This window comes from Prorops nasuta, unplaced genomic scaffold, assembly GCF_024137725.1.
Source record: "Prorops nasuta isolate Cenicafe-Biocafe unplaced genomic scaffold, Cenicafe_Pnas_1.2 PNAS00062, whole genome shotgun sequence".
Taxonomy (NCBI): domain Eukaryota; kingdom Metazoa; phylum Arthropoda; class Insecta; order Hymenoptera; family Bethylidae; genus Prorops; species Prorops nasuta.
This window is the reverse complement of record NW_027116859.1, coordinates 324361-347111: the sequence shown is the minus strand read 5'-3', so window position 1 is coordinate 347111 and position 22751 is coordinate 324361. Positions and strand designations below refer to the sequence as shown.

Below are 22751 nucleotides of genomic sequence, written 5' to 3'. Positions count from 1 at the left end.
TTCTAGTATATGCTTCACATCACGATTCAATTGACGCACGTGTTTGTGAAGCAGCTAGTGCTTGTGTCTCTTGCAGAATTTCGTTTTTTATTTCACTATTTTCTTTACATAGAAGTACTTTTTATTTAAAGAATTTTCTGGAAATTATTGTACTGCAGCTGTGTATATGTGTGTGTAAAGAATATTCTATTTTGTGTTAGATGAGAGATTGCTTAATCTTTCACCCCTTTGATTAATCGAGTATATAATTTTAAAAGTAATAGACGTCCAATTATAATGTTCTAATAGCAGATGGTATAATAAAATCATTATTTCGAAATATATTTAAAATGTAAATGCAGTACCCACTGCAGGGAATGGTTCAAATGGTAGCAGTTTAATGGTTTCATTAGCGTAGCTCCCTTATTATAAAGGTAGGCCGTTATTCGAATATGCTCGGTCTTAATGATTCTTCTAAGCAGTTTTTATTAAATCCTTGTATAGGTATACGTTAAACTTGTTCTTGTTATTCAACAATATTTTATAATCATTCTGTACAATATTTTAAAAACCACATTGCAGTAAAATAGTTGTATCTATGGTTACTCAGCACTATTTGGAGTGTAATTTCTTGACATTGCGAAGGTCATTAAAATTCAACAACGTTTTGTCAACCTCGTTTACGAGTGTCCCATTTTGATGTCATATCCTAAAAAAGTTTTTTATTTTTTATTATAGAAAAAAATGCTTTAAACAAACCCTGTTTCATTTCGAGGGTGAGATAAGATGATATCATCGGTTTAAATTTGGAAGATATGCTGAAGGAGTTGCGAAGGTTATCTTGAATTTTTTCAGTCGTATCCATTGTTTTTCATTGCATACACTGAGAAACATGTTACAGATTTTTTAATCTATTAACAGATATTCGTAATACCAATAAACTACATTTATTGGCACTATGAATAACTATCAATAGGTTGAAAAATTATGTAACATAATCTCAGTCTATTCTTATGGCTATCATCAAGAGTTTTTCAAAGATCCATTTTCACGTTTTCATTTCGTTCGGTCGTTTACGAGGTATTTCAATTTGGTATTATATAGGTAGATGATCGACTATTCTTACGTACATGTAGTGGTCACGCACACCCCTTCAGTCAAATGCATTCCTGTGCAATTTCAAATTGAAATATCTCGTTAAACGACTGGATGGAATGAAAAAATGAAAAGAGGATTTTTGAAACCTTTCGAGGTCAGTTACAAGAAAATGCAATAAAATAATGGAGGAATATTGAAAAAATTTCAAGAGATCTACATATTCCTCGAAGCATGTCCCCCAAGGTTAAACCGAAGATATCATCCAACGTCTCTTTTGAAATAAAATATATTTCAAAAGTTATTCTCTTCGCTACAATGAAACTTAAAAAACTTTCTGCAGTTTGATATTAAAATGGGACACCGTCTATAATGCTCGCATTGTAACCACTGACAATAGCTGATAATTCATACAATTATTTACCTACCGGACCAGGAGTTATTTGAATTTATTTGACCTATTTTCCATTCTATCGAATTCTCGTTTAACAATCAATATGTGTACTTTCACGTGTCACAATATGCTTGGTCGCAGCAGAATATATTTCGCAAACCTGTTAAATTGATTATAAAAGCATAGTTTAATTAATAAAATAGCAACGATCGCAACAGTTTTGTGGCTACATTAGCTCTTTAGTAGTACAAGGGACGAAAATAGCTAGCATGAACGAAATTACAAACTCCCAGTAGATATCGCGGTCTTTTATTATCTCTTTTCATTAACGTCTTTTCCGGTGTGCTCGATGCCTCCTACAGTCCCGTTGTAATTTATACTCCACCCCCCCCCTCCTTCTACCACAATACCAACCACCTTATCCATTCTCCTATAGGGTTATTTTAATGGGGTCTGGAACGATGCAGACCTTCACCGTGGCCTCGACAACGCAGCTACGAAAATCATGTAGCATAAACACGAGAACTTCACCGGTTATTTCTGCAAAAATCATTCATGTCCAGCCAACCTCTCTCTAAAGCACACACGCATTACAAGCATTTACAGAAATATTCTGTCTTCGATTACCGTCATGGTAACTGGAATTTTCATTAAGGGAGTTTATTTACGATCGATAAGTCATTTTCGAGGGTGCTCCATCTCGTTCCTGCATTATTCCCTGCTTAAACGATGAGAAAAGCGATTGGCGAGCGGCAGTTATAAAGTTGGCGTGGGATCCTTAAGCGTGCGCGACGGCTGGGAAGAATCACGGGTGCGGAAGGATTCTTAATCTTAAGGATGGTCGACCGAGGAGGCCAGAGGCCCACTCAGATTCGATCGATTTCTTCGTACCAACCTCTTTATCTCTACCCCCACCCTACCCCCACCACGCCACCTTCACCCCTTTAGCGAGAGTCATTAAGATAGTTAAAGTTTAAAGTGGCCCAAGTTTGCGGTTTCCTTCCTCTCCAGTATCCGTTTCTTACCACTTTTAAGTGTTTCACTTCTTTATGAACAAGTTTGACGAGCACGCTTTTAATTAGCGTTTTTAAAGAATGTTCAGGACGATAAGGAGATGCATCAACCCAGCTTACTCTTAGATTGCCTCCCCGTGCATCAGGCTAATACGCCATTTCCTCGTAAAAACTTGTTGCTGCGTAAATTTTTCTTATTTCGGAGCTTATTTTCCCTCGGAGGCGAGCGCCTGCACCACGATGTAATTTTCGGCTGATTTTCGGATGGAGGATCTATCGGCTGTGAATAGGGGTATCTCGCGAGGTGACGTATCGATCATCGCGGGGCGCGAGTAAAAATTTGTCGCGCGGGCGCCTCGAACTTTGTATTGCGTTCCAGAGACAATGTGCTATCCCAGCCAGAAAATTGGAGAAGTTCCCACGTCCCCGTTGGGATTTCCAGTATGGGATCCAGTTGGATTTAGAAGGCGCGTGTACCGATTTCGAAAATATTCATATTGGCCTGACTCGTTGGGAAATTTATGCCTGCTACATCGGCTGAATATAACGTCCCGGTAACGCTCTCTGTCGCCTCACTCTACATATATATATAGTACATATATATACCATATCTCTGTACACTCGACATGGCGCAATTGCAACATATTTACATGCGTGTTTAGGCGCTGTAAGCACTTTGTTCAATTTATACACAAATTTGACATTTTATAGGAATCGTCAAAAGCTTCGTTAAATTTATTTATAATATTGTACACTCGGTACATATATATATATATATATATGATAGTTATTTTGGACTAATTTAAATGTTTATGAAGACACTGACTATTAGGCGATATTCGCGCTTACACCGGCCAGCGAAACTATATACAGACAGATGCTTGCAATATAGAGAAATATTTTTCGCAAATATCGTTATATCCCAACGTACTTCTGTTGCTGTAACACCGCTGGTGCTGACGTCGCTACGCGATCGTTACCGCTATTGAAAATTTCCATAAATATTTTTGCCTTTATACCGTTTTACGATAGTTGCCGACGGACACTCCATAAATTTGCCAGATTTTCGCTGAGCTTCGGCTTTTTCGTTGGGACATTTTTGCCGTCTGGTTTCCATTATCTCCGTTAATTGCGACAAATGAAATCCTAGCCTGCGCGGTCGTTATTTCTGACTAGGCGCGTTACTCTATGCAAAATTGTAAAGGAACGACCAGCGGCACCTAGCACAGTGCGCGCTTCGGAGAAAGAAAAAACTACAAAACCGTTGGCCACCTTTTGTCTCGTGGCACACACTCGGTGTCTCGTCGTTTTTCCTTCCGTCGTATTCCACTCCAACGACGAAATGCAAAATTGCCGCAGCAAAGTGCGAAACGTTTCAGCGAAACATGTTTCTGCACGAGTGCGAGCCTCTCTCTCTCTCACTCTCCCTGTTACTGTAGCTGAATGTATCCAGAAACGGCATCATTCCATATACATAAACTCCCTCGAATCCGGGCAAACCTTTCATCGTTATTTAATAAATACTTTATATATATATATAGTACCCAGGTACAGTACTAATATCATTTTATTCGGAGTTTATTCCTTCCGAGTGAAATCGATATATTCGCAAAATTGCCTTTTTCAATTTCTTTCTACGAATTTGGACGAAATGGACAATAGTCCCTTTTACGATTGGAATGCTATGGAGAAATTTCCTTGGATTCTTTTGCTGCTCAATGCCTGGAGACATTCGTGTAGAAGTGTCGGGGTACACGCTTTACCAGTCGCGATAAAGCTGTGGATATATTGGATCTATGCATGCGCGTCACGAATTCTGTCGGATCTTCTGTGACACGTTAAACCGCAAAATCCGCATTCTTGCTTTTAACAATTGCGCACCCAGACCAATTGTTATGTAAATACATCCTTGTGTGTGCGTTGGAATCAGATAAATATTCTGCTCGATCATTCCAGTAATTTCTTTCGACAAAGGAATCATATTTTGTCGATGTGGCAAATTAAATATTTTCCATTTAAGTAGAAAATCCTTTAAATAATCGCTTTAACTACTTTTATTGGCTCGCGAGATGCGCTATTGTATATTATAACGTTCGACGCCCAGAACTTCTTGCTTATCGAAAAGCGATAGAGAGAAAGAGGTATAATACGAGGCTGTTTGTTCAAACAAACCTATATATACATATATATAGTATTTCCACTCTTTCACCACCGAGGCGCGCAGAAATGAGAACACAAACCTATACGCAAGATAACATACACGAGTATATATCCACCACCCTCGCGAGCAATTTAAAAATGCTATATAACCCTGAAAGCATATATACATACATCTCTGAATATCTTTGATAATGGCATTCGAATGCAGAGCACACTATGCATAAAACAACGATTCAACATTTATTTCCCTTGCAAATAGATTAGGTTTCGCACATTAGAATCAATTGGCTTGTTTATGCCGTTATTATTTACTCACTCCTATAAAATTATGTATACCGGTATGATTTACAGCAGTGAAAATATTGATTTATCGGTATATATACGAACGGTGATAGAGAGATGCGCGAGATAAGCGGGTTCCCTGTGAAAAATCGAGTGTGTACGGAAAGTATGAAAGTATAAACGGTGAAAAAGCATCGTAGGTAAAGCTAGGCATTCTAATGTAAGAATAACGATCTTTGCGTAAGAAGGGCTCCATTTTAGAAATTCTGAATGTAGCTCGATAGGAATTGAAATTCTCAGCATGTGCGCCAACGATTTTTGCAAGTCAGACGGTGCAAGTGGAGGCTGCTATCCCTTTGAAGAGATTTGTCCTGCATCCTCAACACGACGTGCATTGCAGCTACTCATCCGTGGCCGCCTTGTCGTCGTTCTGCACGCATTTCGAAATTAAGCGCGAATTCCCGATGCCAATCTTCCGGAAGAGTCTGCCAATTTTCCATTCTGCTGCTTCTGCTAGATGGATTTTTCATTATTCTCCACCCCCTCCCCCTTCCTTTTCCATAGGTTTCAATTCCTCAATGAGGCTTTATTTAAAATTCTCTGTTTCATGCTGTATAAAGAACATTTACGTCGCAGCTTCATTTATTGCATTTCGGACGGAATTCCCGGCACGGAAGGAATTTTCCGTATAATCTGATCCAATAGAAGAACCTGGCTCCAAATTTCCACTGGCTTTGGGACCAATTTACTCTCTCCGCAACAAATTTATTTAGCTGAATTAAAATTCTTCAATAAAGATCCGATCTTCGTAAAATTACTCATGCTGCGATGCTTGCGAATCGTGCTCTTTGTTCCAATACGTGACGCACTCCGACAACTTTTTTTCATCTGCCACTGTTTTATTTCATTCAATTTTTCAGCCTTTTATATATATATATATATATATAGGGCTCGATATCCAAACGTTGTAACGTTGCTCCAAGAATAATATTGCAGCAATAAAAAAACCTAAATAGCTTCTGTACGGAGCCATCTTAAATTCGGGAATCTCTTGTATTTTAAATAAAAAATACTTTAAATCGATATATCGACTATTCGTTCTTCCTAAAAGAATTAGGATAACATTTATGTAGGAATTTTTTTTTGTAACATGGAATGCAAAACCAACCTTTGATTTAAATTATCGGTGTACCCCTATATTATTGAATTTTCCGAGCTCTTTCGATACATTTCCTCCAACATATAACCTATATAGTTTATAACGAATTGCAATAAGCAGATTGTAGGATGCGTCTTTTCTTCATCGGATTATCTTAAATGGAATTACAAAAAATATTGATATAACTGCACGTGCCTTTGATTATAATTATCGATAAAATTCTGAAGATTCCGTGTAAGAATCTCCGCGTTGGACGAGATAAAATAAATACATTTTGAAGGGATTACTAATAAGTGGACCATTTACGAGTGCTCGTTATCCCGTCTACTGCCTCGGAAGATCTCCGTTCATCAATTGGCTCGCAAATTGCGTTCGGTGACGTGTACGAATCAATATATATATATATATATATATAATATCGGTTATGCAGCTAAAAAAACACGTGAAAGTTAAGCTCGACATACGCGTAACTCTTCATCCTTTAACCCACTTTCCCCAGATTATCCACGAGTTCGATCAGAGAGTCGAACGTTTCTATTTTTATAAAATTGCGTCCAATCGAGCTTCTTATAAGAGATGAAACTGGTATCATAGGATAATAGACGGAACAGCAGCTGATTCTGGAATTAATCTGTGCAATTTGCAGATTGGCCAGAGATTAAACAATGGCAGCTCTTATCCGAGTTCCGAGTGGTAATAATGGTAGCAGCGAGCGATGAAAATAGAGAGGGGTATATAGTGGACGTCGCGAGAAATAAAAGGGATAGAGAGGAAGAGAAGGAAGTGGATGAGGGGAATAAGTGTGATATCCTGAAAGGATACAGAGGTGCGGACAAAGGAACCCCTTTCACACGACTCTCCCCTCTCCCTCGCTCTTTCTCTCTACGGCTCACTGGGTGCTTTAAGAATACGCGATAGCCTCTTGCCGAGCTATCGGATTTCTTTATTCCAGGGGTGCGTCGCGAGTCACGATACATAATATATACGAGCTTGCATAATATATGTGTGTGTGGGTGTGAGGTACACGAGGCGCTTCGAAGGATCAACTAAAATACCTTCGCCTGTGTGTCCTTGTCTTCCTCTTTTCAAGTTACTTCCGCAAAGAAACGAACCACCCCAACGGTCCATCCGAGCTTCAACTTTCGCATTCCGAAGGGAACTCGAGCTCCTGATGAACCACTCCCATTTTCTCCCTGAAATTTCTATATATGTAAAGGTACACTCTTCTGTAGGAACTTTGTGGTTTCTATAAATAAACAATAGGGGAAACTTTCTCTTTTTTTTACAAAATTACCTTTTCCCACGCAAAGTGAGATGGAAGTTTGCACGAAGGACAATTAAACCGAAATAAATATATTCTGGGACGATTCTCTTGCAGTTGTTAGTTAAAGTTAACCCAGCCACAAGCAAATGTTGTGGTAGGCTAGGGGAAAGTTGGAATTGTTATTTATGGAAGCTCGAAACGTTTCTACAGGATTTATGAAATCTCTGTGCCAGTTATAATAAGTCTGAAGGATTATTCTGGTATTTAATAGTGAATGCGGAGTTTAATCAGGGTTTGTCGAAAGCTTGCAGGTCCGTGTCTTCGGTGTTCTTTGGTGTAGTTGGACGAGTTCGCCAGCTGACCAACCTCCTTTGGATTCCATGCTGCTCTAATTAACTGCTGTCAGCAGCACTTGCGCATGGAGGGAAAGCGATAGGGTGAAAAGGTAAAGAGCAGGGGGGGGGGGGGGGTAGAAAATATGTATACGTGAATACGTAAACGTATAGGGGAGGAAGGGAGAGTGAGAGAGAGAGAGTGTCAAACAGATACTATATATACCACTGTGCTTGTTGGTGAATGTATAGAACGCGCAGAATGGATAGAGAATTTCCTCTCCTCTTTATGTCATCCCTTGTCAGTTTGGTTTTCCTTCCCCTACCCTCTCAACCATGCAGAAATATATGGTTATTACCAGATATTGTCCTACTGTAAAACCACGAAGAACCTTTCTCCGCTCGATCGATTTATAAAGTCGAATATAAAAGTTTCCATCGCGCGTTAAATTAGGCGAACGAGGAAATATACCTATCGTTCTTTAATTTCCTGCTGGCTCGTTGTTATTTTTGCGAAAAACTGATTTACCGATAAGCTTCCGATCCATCGAATACCAAGCTTGAAGTATGGAATGTTTCGATCTAGCTAATCGAATTTCGCAAAAGCAATGTATCCTTGTAATTCGAGAAGTTGCTGTGTGTTATTGGATGGCATTCCATTTAGGTGACGAATCGGTGGGCAGAGCAGAAATGACCACTGCTACGATTAGATGAAGCTTATTTCGTAATCGTATTAGTGACTTTGAAGATGCAGCTTACCCGTGTAATTTACTCACACTTACCGTGTGTAATTGCTCGCGTGCAATGTCTTCTTGAGTAACGCGTTTCTGCCCTTAGGCTGCTCTGCTTCACTATTTAAACTCTCCAACTGTGTTAAGGTAGCTATAGGATACTGATCTCTTTACCATAAATAATTCTGATAAATTTATATTCCTCGACCTGTATAAACCTTCTCTCTCTCTCTCTCTCTCTCTCTCATTGTAAGCCTCGATATATACCATACTTCTACAGGCTTTACAAAAAAAAAAAAAAAAACATTCTCTCTGTACAAACGAAACGAAGATATAAAGAAATGAGTTTTTCTTCATGAATCACCGTAATATATTTATATTCAACTAGTAATGTTAATTGCAAAGTGTACTTGTCCTTTAATCGCTAGAATCGATTATTCGAACGTCAATTTTATGATTTATCGATGTAACGCTGTGGTGGCTCGTGCCAAAGTATACATATACTTTTATAAAGTGATTCATACGCCCAGCTATTTGCGATTCATGCAATCACATCAATCTCCTTTAATATGTAAATGCGATCCATCATTTTGGTTGTTCTGGAAAGAAAGCGGATTGCGAGGTCCTAAAATATGCACTCTATACTTTTAGGCATTAATATTTTAATGTCGTAAAATGTATCGTATATAGCGGTATTTGTTTGAGGAGATCGAAATTGAATTTAATCAATATTTACGTTGAGCGGATAAAGCAAAGTGATGCTCGGTGGGTGCAGTACTATTCTCTTTATCGAGTGCAGTTGGATATTAGAGGGACAAAGCGATAACGATTTTACCAGCCACACGCGTATTTAGGGTATTGTATTAATGAAAATTGGTTGCCATTAAATTAAGGATGTGTGTCCTAACAACAATGGAGAGCCTTGCCAAGAGCCGTTAAGCTAGCATCGAAATGACATTTGTGCTAGGGCTTGCGGGTTTTATCGTTGACAAGTCGGCTCTCTTGTCACAACAATAGACGCGGAAATCAATCCGACATATCCTTTCTGAATGGTAATGGTCAACGACAAAGTCAAAGCACAATCAGGACTCGGTGGCGCTTAAAGGACAAAGGAAATACAATTCTCTTGTGCAATTTCCCTCGAGTGACACCGAACGAATGAAGTGGCGAAATTTGATGCTTCAAAGCCCAGCGTTCCCGCTGTCCCTGCGCCGTATCCTCTCATTTTGGCCTACCGAATCTTTTTTCTCGCTTGACTTTTTGCTCTCGCGCGATTACAAGGAAGCCGCAGTTCCTTCCTCTATACGTCGAAGAACTCACAAAGCTCCTCGTTTTTCCCTTTCTCTTTGTCTCCCCTCGTTGCAACCGCTCCGTTTCCACCCAACATTAGCTTTTATGCTCACTTTCATCGGGTGCAACCAAAATTCCTTCTAAAATCATGGACCTTCGCTAAGCTCAAACCTCTCTTACTATTACGTATACTTTTATTCTTGTCGTACTCTCCATATAACCCACTTTTTTTCTCCCTCTTTAAATATACACTCTCCTCTCTACAAAATCAGTTGCTTCTGATAATTCCGAGCATCATATATATAATCTATCCTGCATGACCGACCTTAATAGCAATCGTCCAAATAAGATACGTTCATCCACCATTTTTCAATTAGAAATCCGTTTCATTCGGGTCCATATTTTGCCTCACGAGCTTAATCCGTTGGATCGAAATAGCGCCACTCAATTTTTCACTATTGTCTTGTAGATTGAAAATTTTCTCTAGCCATTCATCGAAGATGCTGCTACTGGGGAAGTTTGATTAGAGTTATATTTTTAGCCAGCTCGAAGTAGATTTCGATAGACCCTATATCCACATATATATACGCGATCTTAAAACGATTGCAAAATTAATGGAATACGCAGTTATAGAATTTCATAGGCTCGGCTTCGATCGAATGATTTAAGAATTAACGCGCAGTAGCAGTTTATATCGATAGAAACGGATTGGCTGGTAGTGTCACGTTTTCGGAGTATGAATCCATTATCCAATGGTTGGATTGAAAGGATGGAAGTTGGGAGATCAATAGACTTTTATGAGGGCGTGCAGAATGGGCGCGGAATTGGAGCTGAGAGATGAAGTTTCCAACGAGCTTTTTCGGAAGCGATGAAGTTGGCCGGTGCGCGCAGTGGTGGTAAACGAGGTGCCGGGATGTCGGGAAACACAATTCTTGCGAGCAATTTCAACGGGCGCGGCCGAGTATCGTGCGAATGGGTCAGCTACTCAATCAGGTCTTGAAAGGTAGTTGCTGGAGGGAGTCTGAACTGGTTGACACTTGCAATTTTAATGGGGAAAAATTACGAGGCTCGGGCCGGGAAACTTAGTTCGCGAGTCAACTTGGCCCTTTTCCACTCTGGAATTGGAATCTCTGCGCACTGGGTCCAGCTCGCGTTGCATCTAATGCTTCCTGCTAGTGCCAGGTAGCAGCCAGGAGTTTCACGATATAGCTGCTCTTTGGCGCGGTAACGCTAGCCTCTGGCATGAATACATCAGTGAGCTGCTTCGATTATTTATTTAAGACCCTTCACTGCCCTTTCCTCCCCTGACCCTCGACTCTCTCTCTCTCTCTCTCTCTCGAGCAATCTCGCCGCTTCCCACCACCGGCTTAACCCTGCAATGCACACATCCACCAGCAGAGAAAATAAAAATCCTACAAACTCATGCAAGCCTTTTAGATCAACGCGTCGTCTGATCTTTAATTCATAGAGGCGTTTCTCCAAATTCCTCTCCCAAAATACGTGATATCATAGTCATAACGAGCAACGGACTCTGCTTTTCTTCCTTTTACAAAATTCCTATGCAAATTGCTCTTGAATTGGATGTGCTGTAACTTCAGCATTGCTTGTTTCAAATGGTAATATAATATATGTTACACGTCGAGAATTTGTTTGGCTGTGTAGTAGTAATTTCTGATAATCCGTGCGTGTGTAAATACAGGGAACACGGTTATTGTTTTTTAAAGTGTGGAGGCGAACCTGGCGTCTCTCGGTCGGAATCGCAAGGTACGTTGCTCCGACTTAGCGTGCACCACGCACGTGTAGTCTGCACGTGCTCGCGCTGTGTATACAGTTTGCATATTTCTAAGCTCTGCATACTCGTGCAGTTCGCATTCGCCTTGCTCGCTGCTGCTGCCTTTCTATATCAACTATCTCCTGCTCACTCTCTTCATCCCTCCTGATCCTCCTCTCTGTGTACGCGGGACATTCAGAGCACACATGTTGTGTGTATAATAGTGTGTATATCGGTGTCGTGTTTACTCACTATTCCTGTCCCGTTGAATTTGCAGGGGAGAACGGCGCTACTACCGTTCTGCGCCAGGACGTCCCGTATGGATCCTGGAATCTGTGGCAGGACGCTCCCCGAGGACTCCCCTTTGCCCTCCAAGTCACGCTGATGAAACGACTCTGCAAACAATTTTCACAAATTTTATATTTCATCTTCTCGAGATATTTTAATAATACAAACCCACTCCGCCTTACTGCGCAGCATAAACGCATACTTACGCGGACCTAACAGATATTTCTGGAATCCTTTTTATTTTAGGATAATTTTCCTATATATATGTTTGCATAGAAATTGTATGAATGTTTGTGCTTATGTATTTCGAAGGATCATTGTTTTCTATTAAAAAATTCAATGTGGGCAAATTCTTCTAAACTCGTCGTTTCGTCTTGAAAACTAAAAACTTGGTAAATTGATGGTCCAAGCGCAAAGTAGTTTCGCAAACACCTGTTTCCTCCAAAACTCAACGGAACTATAATATGCTCATGCATAAACCTCGACATCATTTTGCATTTGCCCTATCGAGTTTTTATCGTGATGTATCATGATATTTTTAACACCTTGTACTGTTATTCCAGATTTACTACGTAACTGTGAAATGAAATGTCGTGCAACGGAATCTTGGCTCTGACAATAATTGCGTATTTTACGAGTGTGTTTCACGTAATACTCATTGGAAAATATGTCAGTGGAATAAGTTTCCACGGACTTCACTCAACATGCAAACATTTCGTTACTAATCAAAATTGTTGTTTGAAAGATTTTAGTTTCGAAGTACTTAAAGTTCAGAAAATAATATCGATTGATTCCCATAATTAGCTTTATTAACAATTAAGCTGTATGTTTTATTCTCAATTATTACGATTTCATTAAATATCAGGTTTCACTTAATTAACCTGCTGGGTTTGATATAATATATCACGAAGCATTGTTTTCATTGTATATATTCGTCCATTGTAAGAATAACAAGCTTTTGTTGATTTACGAGACGAAGTCAATACATATACGAACTGGCACTCGGTACAAAAGAAAGTTAATTGTTAAAACGTTTATTTTAAAAGTTTTTTAATATTTAATTTTTCTTCCAAATCAACTAGATCCTTTACCATGATCTCGACATAAAAATATGATTTTTAAAGGTATTATTTTTTCGGAATAGTACGAGTTATACAGGTTTCTACAATTATTCCACTTCTCTTATTTAAAACCTTGATCTCCCAATGTAAATGCTCATACTGCATAATTTCAAGCGAGTGAGAATTAACGATTTGTGTTTCATGAAAAAAATAACCTCGCGTCTAAAAGGAAACTTTCTTTGAAAAAAAAAAAAAATCAAGGATAAACAAGAATTTTTTTTACCGTTTTGAAAAAAGTAAAGTGCAACAAGAGGAAAAGATGAGAGATTCTGGAGCGTCCGGCTCGTTCCCTATATGGTGTTTATTTTCTCTGATGATGCTGTACTTTTAAAAGTACGCGATTTTTTGTAAAGCGCTCTAATTTTCTTTGGAAAACTCGGAGGCAAGTCGACATATCCAAGCGACAGAAAAATGAAGTTGAATGGCATAAATAGGAGACTTAGAGGGAAGAAATGTGAGGTAATAAAAGTAGTTAGTGCATTGTAGAAACAGAGAGTTTTACTCGGTGTATTGGCTAACTGAAACTGTACGGAACTTCTTGGCTTGGGATTTATTTGCTTGGTCTGGCCACGTTCTACGCTTCCCCGTGGTTGCTCTTCTTTTCAGCTGTTGGCCTACGTGCCGTTTGCGCCCAAACCCTACGTGTTTCCCTCTTCTGGTCGTGTGGCCGTGGGATTACATCTCTACGAACCCTGCTGGTGCTAGGATGCTGTGGGGACTGTAGCCTGAGGCCGATTGAAGCATGATTCTCACTTGTAGTACGTCTTGTGCCTCTAGTACTACGCGTCCCGTCTACAGTTCCAAATATATATATATATATATATAAGGCTGCAGTATCGATCTCATTTACCTCTTTGCCAAATATTATCGCTCGTTAAAAAATGCACGATCAAAAGTTATATTTTTACCACTGGATACCAACATTGGAGCGAGTCCACTCGAGTCGAATATCATTTTGACAAGAACTTTAGAAACACCCATGCTCTTAGATCGAAGGTCACGAGTGACCCTTATCCCTCTCGACTCCCTCGTCCTCGTAAACCGAAGTAGCGCTACGTTATTATAATACGCGCTATAAACAAGCTTATAAATTTCCAAGTGCATGAGAAAAGGTGAACCGCGGTATTTTTTAATTTATCTACTGTTTCGCATTACTTATTAAAGCGAAATTACCAAAGCGTTGAATTTAAAAGACCGTATTACACTGGTGATTAAATTAATATTAGACTTTCGAGAAGTAATAAAGCAAGTCATTATATTCCTCTCTATTACTTCTCGCTGGGATATTGCTCGTAGGAGACTGTTCGGTTAAGTACGGCTTGCAACCCAGTTTCGGCAAGTGACCTTGTTATCTTTCTGTAATCTCCCTTGCATTTCTCAGGGAAACGTCAAATGCTTGACGCATATCGTCTCGTAGGATTAGGATGTTTCAGCTCATCGATCATTGGACGGTCATTAATTATGGGAGAAACGCGGCTGGAAAGTTTGCAAGATCGTTGGAGGAAAGTTTGCAGCGAGTGACGTGGCCATAGTTAAAATGTGTCTGTTTGGTAGGACAAATTATCATAAGCCTAAGGGGCAGTTTATTTTTGAGCCTCGCCAGGCTTGATTAACGGTTTAATTAATAATGCATGCTTCATGCAAATGGGGGATGCATAATCAGGATTCCAGGCAACAATATGCAACGGTATGTACGCAATTTACAGTAGGAGGGGACATAGCTCGATGGAGGTCTCCCTGACGACACATTTGAAAATATTTAGCTATCGTGGCTGGTAGAAGCGTCCGCTGTTATTCGTGCCAGATATCCAGTTGTCCAGCAGCGATTTTCACTCGGCTTTCTCCAAGCCGCGAATCGCGCAACTTTGACGCCAGTATATCCTGCTCGTAGTTAAATTTCGAATGCTGCACTCGATGTCGTAGCTTCGCCTTGAAACTAGGTCATTCCTAATTACTCAAGTTATTCACTCAACTATGTAGACGGAAGAGTTGCAGTGCGGAGTCGTAGGAATTTAAGATTCTCTCCTCATCCGGAGACCTTTGCGCCATTCTCTCACCACTATTGTATATAGGATTCGTAAAACCGATGCTATTTCCCTCCACGGCGAGTCTCCAATTGCATAATTTTTTGCAAATGATTATTCTTTTAAATTACTGCGTTTATATATATATATATATATTCTTGAGGCGAGTAGCTGCAACTAATTCCAAAGAACAACGTAGCTATATAGTGATTAGAGAGACCTTGCTGCTTAAGAAATTGTTCAAGCGAGTTTATTCATTTTGTACCATCAGCTTATCTTTAATATTTAACTTCCGTTCGTTTAGATAGTGTAGGCTGGTAAGTAACAAGAAATTAAAAAAGGTGAATTAACATTTATATTACGTTTAGCTAGGTAAATGACGCTGTTACTGCAAATGAGTAGCTCGAATCACTTTAATTCGACTTTAAATCATTTTGCACGTGCATAGGAGGGTCCTGGCTTTCCGTGTGGTAATTCCTTTACAGCGATTTCCTTAATGGAATATGTTTTACGAGTTACGTAATCGTAGATAAACGAGTAGATAAATAACAAAAATGTAATTCTTGTATAGCACTTAGGAATCAAATGTTTCTAATTATTCCACGCGATTTTCGAATGCCTAATTTGCAATAAGACTAAAATTTTGATGTTCCACATCGTTATGCTTGGAACAGCTATCAATTTACACGATCCATAATTTTCCAAAGTTTTTACATGTACATTAATTAATGAAGTCTGTAATTATGCAATTTAAAAATTGGTTCTATTTTAACAGTCTACATACGCATAAAGATATAATTGCGTTATAATAATCTCGAAAATATTTTATTAAAGTCTCTTCTTCCATATCGATTATCGCATTTGTTTGCACAAGTATCATCCGTAATAGTTGTGAGGCACCGCGATCTTCTTGTGTCACGTTGTCTGTCTGTATCTATCCGTCTGTTTGTCTGTAGAGCGAAGTTGACGAGCTGCGGCGGTTTACTCTGAAGATGTTAGCCGCAGAGGAGTCGTCGCGGGTGGGAAAGGTAACGTTGCTTCTGATGCCGTCAGCAATAGAGAGCAACAGCAACATCACTTAGAAGTTGAAGTACAGGGCCAACCGAGTTATAGTAGATATATTTACACAGGCGCGAACCCCGTGTATCAACAAGCGTACCTACCGCTTGCCGTCTCGTCTTCTTTGCCAAAACCAGGCAAAAGCAGCCTAAACCATAACCAACCCTTTCACAAAACGACTGAAGTCTCTGTCGTATAGAAATGGTAGTACTCCTCTTGGCAACTCCAAAAGGAAGACTCGTTTAAAGGCAAATAGAATAAACTAGGTCAGGAAGGAGCGTAAATATCAATCGTAAATTAAATAATAATTTTATTCTTTATATTTTTTTTGAAAATTGCATAAAATATTTACTATAACATCTAACAGTTACAAGTTTTACATTATTTAGCACTACTCGTGATTTATAATCTATTTAACAAGTTAAACGGACTAAATTAAATCATGCTACAATTAGTTTCCAATTTCCATCAAACGACCACCACTGAATTATACTAAATACATTGTAGAGATTAGAAACAAAGGGTGGGGGTATGGGCTTTATGTTCAGCTCTTTAGTGATGGTATTTTGACTGTTTATTTTAAAGAAATATATATATATATATATACTATGTTTTGTGGTACACACACTGTGGTGCCCAAAATTTGCAGTTCACGTGTGTTACCTTTACGAGGAGTAAACGTGCATGTATAGTGGTTAGGATGTTTGCACTGGAGAGACCCGTAACTATCGCTTCAGTGGTCAACCTCGGGGTTGAACTTTGCAAGTATTTACGAGAGCGCGAGCATGATCGATGGTAAAAGGGCTTTGACCGCGAGATAAATGTCTCGCGAGGAGCTGGCTGAAGTTGCCAGCGCAGGACTGCTGGTGTGGATTAAGCCGACGATCAAATGTAGAAGATACCACCTTGCCCTTCGTACGCAAACTTGTTTTGGGATCAGCTCGTATAGCAAGCGCTCGCTCGGACAAGTATCCGATGGGGCACTCACATGGTTTACTCCACTTACTGGTTGTCTGTCTCTACATAGTCCTCCTCCCCTTAAAATCCTCTTAAATTCTTTTATGAATTTATTAATTATTATAACGTCCACCAGTCCATTCCCCTTCTCTCTTCGCTCTTGTTTGTTTCACCGATAAGACTGATTGCTGATATAAATAAACAAATAAGAATAAATTTAATTATAACTAAAATATAAGATTTCAAATTATATTTATCGAAATGATATTGCTGCAATATTACATGTCTATATATATTGATGATTTTTAGTTTTCTTAAATGCTTAAAATATATAGTGTTTCAAGAAATAAATACTCGGTGTCTCGCTCTTGTATAGACTTGCTTTTACTACTTGACGCGAGACTACCCCAAATCTCCTGATACACCGATCATGCATATAAATACACCGAGTCTATGTCGAAGATCGTTTTTTCATTGTAAATTGTTAAACCCATATACTAATATTTTGCTTTCAATAGTTTGCATCTATTTGACAAAGATTTTGTAAAGATTGTACCGTGGAATGGAAAGTTGGGAAGGGAGGGGGTGGGGCGTTGTTATCAGGTGTGAGGTGTGAAGATCCGGCAGTAGTTCACGAATAGGAATAGGAAATATATAACAACGTGCACGCGACGAAAAGGTATGAGACGGCGGGAATCGCTCTCCGACACATGAAAATATCCAATAACGATGCAAACAAGCTTTCCGTGGAGATATCTGCGCGAATACGCACTGGGAAAGTGTTTTCCTCCAATAAGAACGAGTCGTCACTTGGAACGTCATGCTCGCTAAGCGAAAATTTTTATCCACTGCGAGAACACATTCAATTGCATTTATTCTTATATTTCTATAGCCATTCTTTTCAAGAGTTCTCTCAAAGCGTTTTATCACAGTCCTGTATATATATATATATTCAAGTGTCCATTGTTAAAACCTCACGCACACTATCAGCTAATCGGTCTGATAGTGTCAAAGGGCAACAATGACATTAATTTAATCGAATTTTAGCCATAAAGCTATAAATTATATTAGCTTTATTTGGCTCGAACAAGCATCGAAGTAATTTTCTCTTCCCAACAAAAGAAGCAGCAACTTTGTGTGATTTATCTCAAAAATCGCGCGAATCAAAAGCGTTATCGCTTTATCGATAAGCGTGATGCATCAGGGGGTCCTTGGGACTATGTGAGAGCGTGAACTTTAGTTTAATCGAAGAACCAGTTACAAGTTGGATTTAATCGATGTTGGGGTCCCTTCGTACTTCGACGTGTCTATTAACTTTGTTAACGTAAGTGTAAAGTAGATCGACGCTGCACTTGAAGATCCAGCAAACTGTATTATCCGAATCTTGGATTTTGCCCGGCTTCCCGTAACTTTGGACGTATTATTGCTAAAGAACTAATTAATAGCAATCGTTCAAATTGCCTTGCGAGGTAAATTATTGCAAGTTCTTGCGCGTTGCTGCAATCGAATAAATTAGGCTGCTGGACCAATAGCGTGCTCGTAGGTAGTCTGATCAAGTTAATTGACTCGAGAAACGGCTTCCCTACGAGTGCTCTTAGGTTGTGAGTCGAAAATCTTATAACCTAGCCTTTCTGGTATCGAACCAACGAAAAGTTACAGCATCACGAGCAAGATTTTCACGTTCTATCCCACGGCACGTATCTTCTCTATGCTCCCAGGTGTTATTACGTAGAAACATGACGGAAGATCTGCTTACGGGGTGAACCGCAGCGACGTGTCGTCTTCCCAGAATAACAAACTTTCCTCACTCTACAGAATAATGTGGCTAGACTCCCCACTTCCACTCACCTTAGCTATTGGATCAGTGCATAATGCCTTATCACTTATTTTATTTAATATCTACTCTTTACTTTGTTAAATCAGGGATTGCAAAATGTATTCATTTTCACGAGGTGGCTTGTTTATTACTAGAATGTTGTGGAATATTGTTGCTTGTATTTGTAAGTTTGTATAATACGGTTGGTGAGAAACTGCATGTATTGTATTATGAAATGTGGAAGATACGTGGAATAAAAGGGTACATTATATTTAACGTGGAATATTGTATTTGAGACAAAGTTTATTCATCGTGCAATACTCAGATTCGTTACAGCGAAGCTCTAGCTGTCATTGGTGATTTGTTTTCATCTCTCTTTACTTTACTCGCATAATTATATTTCAAATTTTCGACCCACTTTATGTGGAAAATTCATAGGCTTGCTTCAACTCATTTTTCAGGCTATCTGGATTAATAAAATCCAATTAGCTCCAGTATTTTAAAGGAATATCTGTACAATTAAGAAAATGATATTGAATTTGTGTTTGAAAAGCAATAGCCACTCTGCATATACGTGCATATATGTATCAACGCTCTTTCCCGTCGTTGCTGTATGAGGATTCGCTCATACATTTTTCATGTAATCCATTTTATATGGAAATTACATTAAAGTTTCCACCATTGTATTGGGATTTTGAGGACACTGTTTTGAAAAACTTAGGATTTTTAATAGCTGGTAACAAGAATCGCATTATCCCATTGAGATATCGGAAAAGAAAGCCCTAGAATTCGCATTTTAGAGCGAAAGAGAAAAAGTGTAATAAATTTAAGTACGTCTCCTCATAGTCACATATTTGTTAAGCTTCCAGATTAAATTAATATTTTATACAAAGTATATATAACTTTCGATATTTCCCTTCTGCAATGAATTGCCAGATTTTGATAAAATTATTATTGATCGTTAATTTGAAAGTTAGTTAAACTTTCGAAATGTACCATATATATTTGCTTTTTTGCATTTTACGATATTTTAGTGAGCTTTGAGTGGCTATATTCCACAGACAAATGTAGTGGTTATCCTTTGGCCTATGAGGTATAGTCTACGTAGAGGAGCTAAGGAGAGTTGAGAGACAAACGTGTTGGATATAAAGCGAAGCAATCGAAGCACCGAGCGTAGAGAAGGCGAGGGTAAGGCACGTATAGCTCACTATAATTTTGCAGCTCCTCCATTCCAGCTCTCGCGAAATCACGTCTGCAGATGCAATAAGTTTCGTTAGCTGCTCTCGTATTTCTCTGCAGCCGGCGGGCTCTTCCCATCGTGCATTATCATGGTAAAGACTAAGATTTTGCGTTTCTACCCTACGTATGAATGTTGCCATCAGGCTAAATAGTTATATCGTATGCTGAATGAACTTTTCAAGAGAAATGGACGTAACATATAGAAACTGTTGTTTCATTCCTCAACGTGCTTCAATGAAATTAGTAATCTAAAATTAATCGACGTAGAGATGTATACCTCCATAGATAAACATTCCTTAGAATTTTCACGAAATAATATTTAAGGAACGCGATTGAGATAAACTCTACAATTCCTTCAGATTTTTCAAGAATCTTAACATCTCTATTGTAGCGAGAATGATATTTTCTGCAGCTGTAACGATTCGTGTAAACGAGTATTTGTTATTGATTTCTTTTCTGCTCAAGGTTTCCCCTGTTACCAGTTGTGTTTGACCAGATGAGAAGGACTGTTTTCGGAGCGGTGATGAAATTGTTTCCCGAACATATCTGCCAGCATTGGGAGACCAGAGGGAAACAAGGAAACGGGGCCAGTGTGCCGATCGAGGCTTTTGAAACGGGCTCTCTATCGTTGTTTGATCCAGTCGGTATTAATCCATCGTCGGTCTTGAATTGATCTGCTCGAGACAATTGACACACCATGCAGTAGAATTGTGTTGAAGATTCGAAAATGGGCTAATTAAAAGCAGCGAGGCTTTAATCATTATATCTAAAGTTTTTGCTGAATTGGAAGTTGTGGAAAATACAGTTTGGACGAAGAAGAAGAAGAAGAAGAAGAAGAAGAAGAGGAGGAGTAGAGGGATGAGAAGGAGGGGGAAGAAAAAGAGGAGAGAAACAGGGTGGCGAAAGTGGAAAAGAGACAGCGAGATATACTTGCAGCGTGGCTACAATGGGGGCTTCATCGTGAATACGAATGAGGTCCTGGTCGATCGGGCCAGGGCACTAATTGAGAAAGTTCTGCTGCTGCCACTGCGTTCCCACGAGATGTAGATAGCCAACCACCTGGGGGTATGTCTACTAGCGACGATCCTCTCCCGTGCATTTTCTCCTTCATGATTAAGGTTTCCTCCTCTTCCTTCACAGTATTCACTATGCACTCTGTGCGCATCCACCGTGAAACAAAATAGCGTCCTGATGATGGAAAGGATAACCACGAGTCGAGCCATCAAAGGACGAAGCTGTGCTGACGTTCGCGATGACTTTACCTGGATTCTAATCAGTCCCTTCTACAGATCCAAATGCTAGATATTTGCATGCAATTCTCCCGCAATAATCCACCCAAGCTCACACGTGACTCTCCGAAGAAGGACTCTGTTTTAGGTGTACGCTCGCTGTGGTTCTTACTCAAGATAAATGCTGCAATCGTGCATGTGCAATCTTTAATAAGAGAAACTCACACTGTGCAGCATGCCAGGGATTTGAAGATCCGAAAGTTTTCGCGCACACTTCCATGCTAGTTCCCTGGCGCGTTTCGCCGTTTACGCGGTTATCTCAAGATGATTCTTATCCCTGCAACGGAGTCAGTGGATAGGGCGAACGTCTTATTACCGCTCGAGCACTATAAATCGCCCAGCGCGCTTTGCTTCCGCAGAATCTCTCATCTCTCCTTCTCCATGAAAACACAAATAATCCTCCTTTTCTCGTCTATGTTCTCGCAGCTATCTTCTTGGAATATGCGCTTCGACTCGAGATTACCACGTCGAATACACGGTTGAAAGTTTTCTCTGTATATATATGCTGGATCTATTTGGTTTTGTAAAAATTCAGAAGAGTTTCTCGGCTGATTCGGTAATAGAGGGTGGGGAAAAAATCCTGTAGGATATGTGGAGTTGTACGAACATTTTATACTAACCAACTGATTTTACGAAATATTGCGATAATGGTAGCAGTAGTAGCATCAGGATCAGCAAGGTACCGTCCATTAGGGCTTTGTTGGATCACGCAGTGGGCTGAAACAGACAAAGATAGCAGGCTAAATAAATGACTATGCAGGTCAGTCATTTTGAAAATGCATGATGGCTTTTCTAGCCCTGGAAGGGACATTGCTTTTCGGTTATCTGCCACAATGGTTTCACTGGAGTACGGCAATAGCATGGATATTGTTACTGGAGTAAAATCGCACTCAGAGATCAACTATTTATTCTGGATTACTCGGGATGGGAAACGCGGAGCTGTAACCTAAACACACGTACACCTACACAAACGTACGAGCGTACCTGACGGGGTTACGTATTTACCAAATTGAAAAAATATTACACAATTGTAATCGACGTAATACTATTATTAGTTTCAAGAAGAGATCGAGCCTCTCGATATCATTTTTCGGCAGATTTAAACGGATGTATATAATTGTTTTTCAATTTCCACTTAAACCTTTTCCAATATTGCTATTTTTTTACGTGGTATTCATATTAAAAAGAGTATTATACTATATACTCAGTGCATAATGATAATACTCTCATGGTAATATGATTAAAATCGTGAGTATGTATATAGCAAAAGACGCGTTAAAGTATTTTGCAAATGCACGGTACGTCCCTTTGACACTTTCAAAGAATTAAAGAGTTCAATACCTGCACGAATAATTCCGCCAAAGAAATTGCCAGGAGTGAGTAGTATGGGAAAGTATTGAAGGAGGTTTCTAAAAAGCAGCTCCATTTCCATCAACATCGATACGTACTATACCTTACCTCTTTTAAAACTGTATAAACAGCATTTGA

At 39.3% G+C, this 22751-nt stretch overlaps 2 protein-coding genes across 3 annotated transcripts in view; both read right to left on the bottom strand.

Annotated features, from left to right (window-relative positions):
• Window positions 1–22751, bottom strand: part of Ip6k (Inositol hexakisphosphate kinase) — a 334638-nt gene that overhangs the window by 56516 nt on the left and 255371 nt on the right. The gene's annotated exons all lie outside the window — the stretch shown is intronic.
• LOC136784663 (limbic system-associated membrane protein-like) overlaps window positions 1–22751 on the bottom strand; it is a 203605-nt gene that overhangs the window by 6114 nt on the left and 174740 nt on the right. For both annotated transcript variants that reach the window (XM_066745504.1, XM_066745503.1), the window contains exons 2-3: window positions 21884–21980; window positions 11723–11865 (exon numbers count right to left, since the gene is read on the bottom strand). In XM_066745504.1, coding sequence (XP_066601601.1) covers window positions 11723–11865; window positions 21884–21953 — 213 coding nt within the window. In that variant the 5' untranslated portion in view covers window positions 21954–21980. The remainder of the gene's footprint in view (window positions 1–11722; window positions 11866–21883; window positions 21981–22751) is intronic.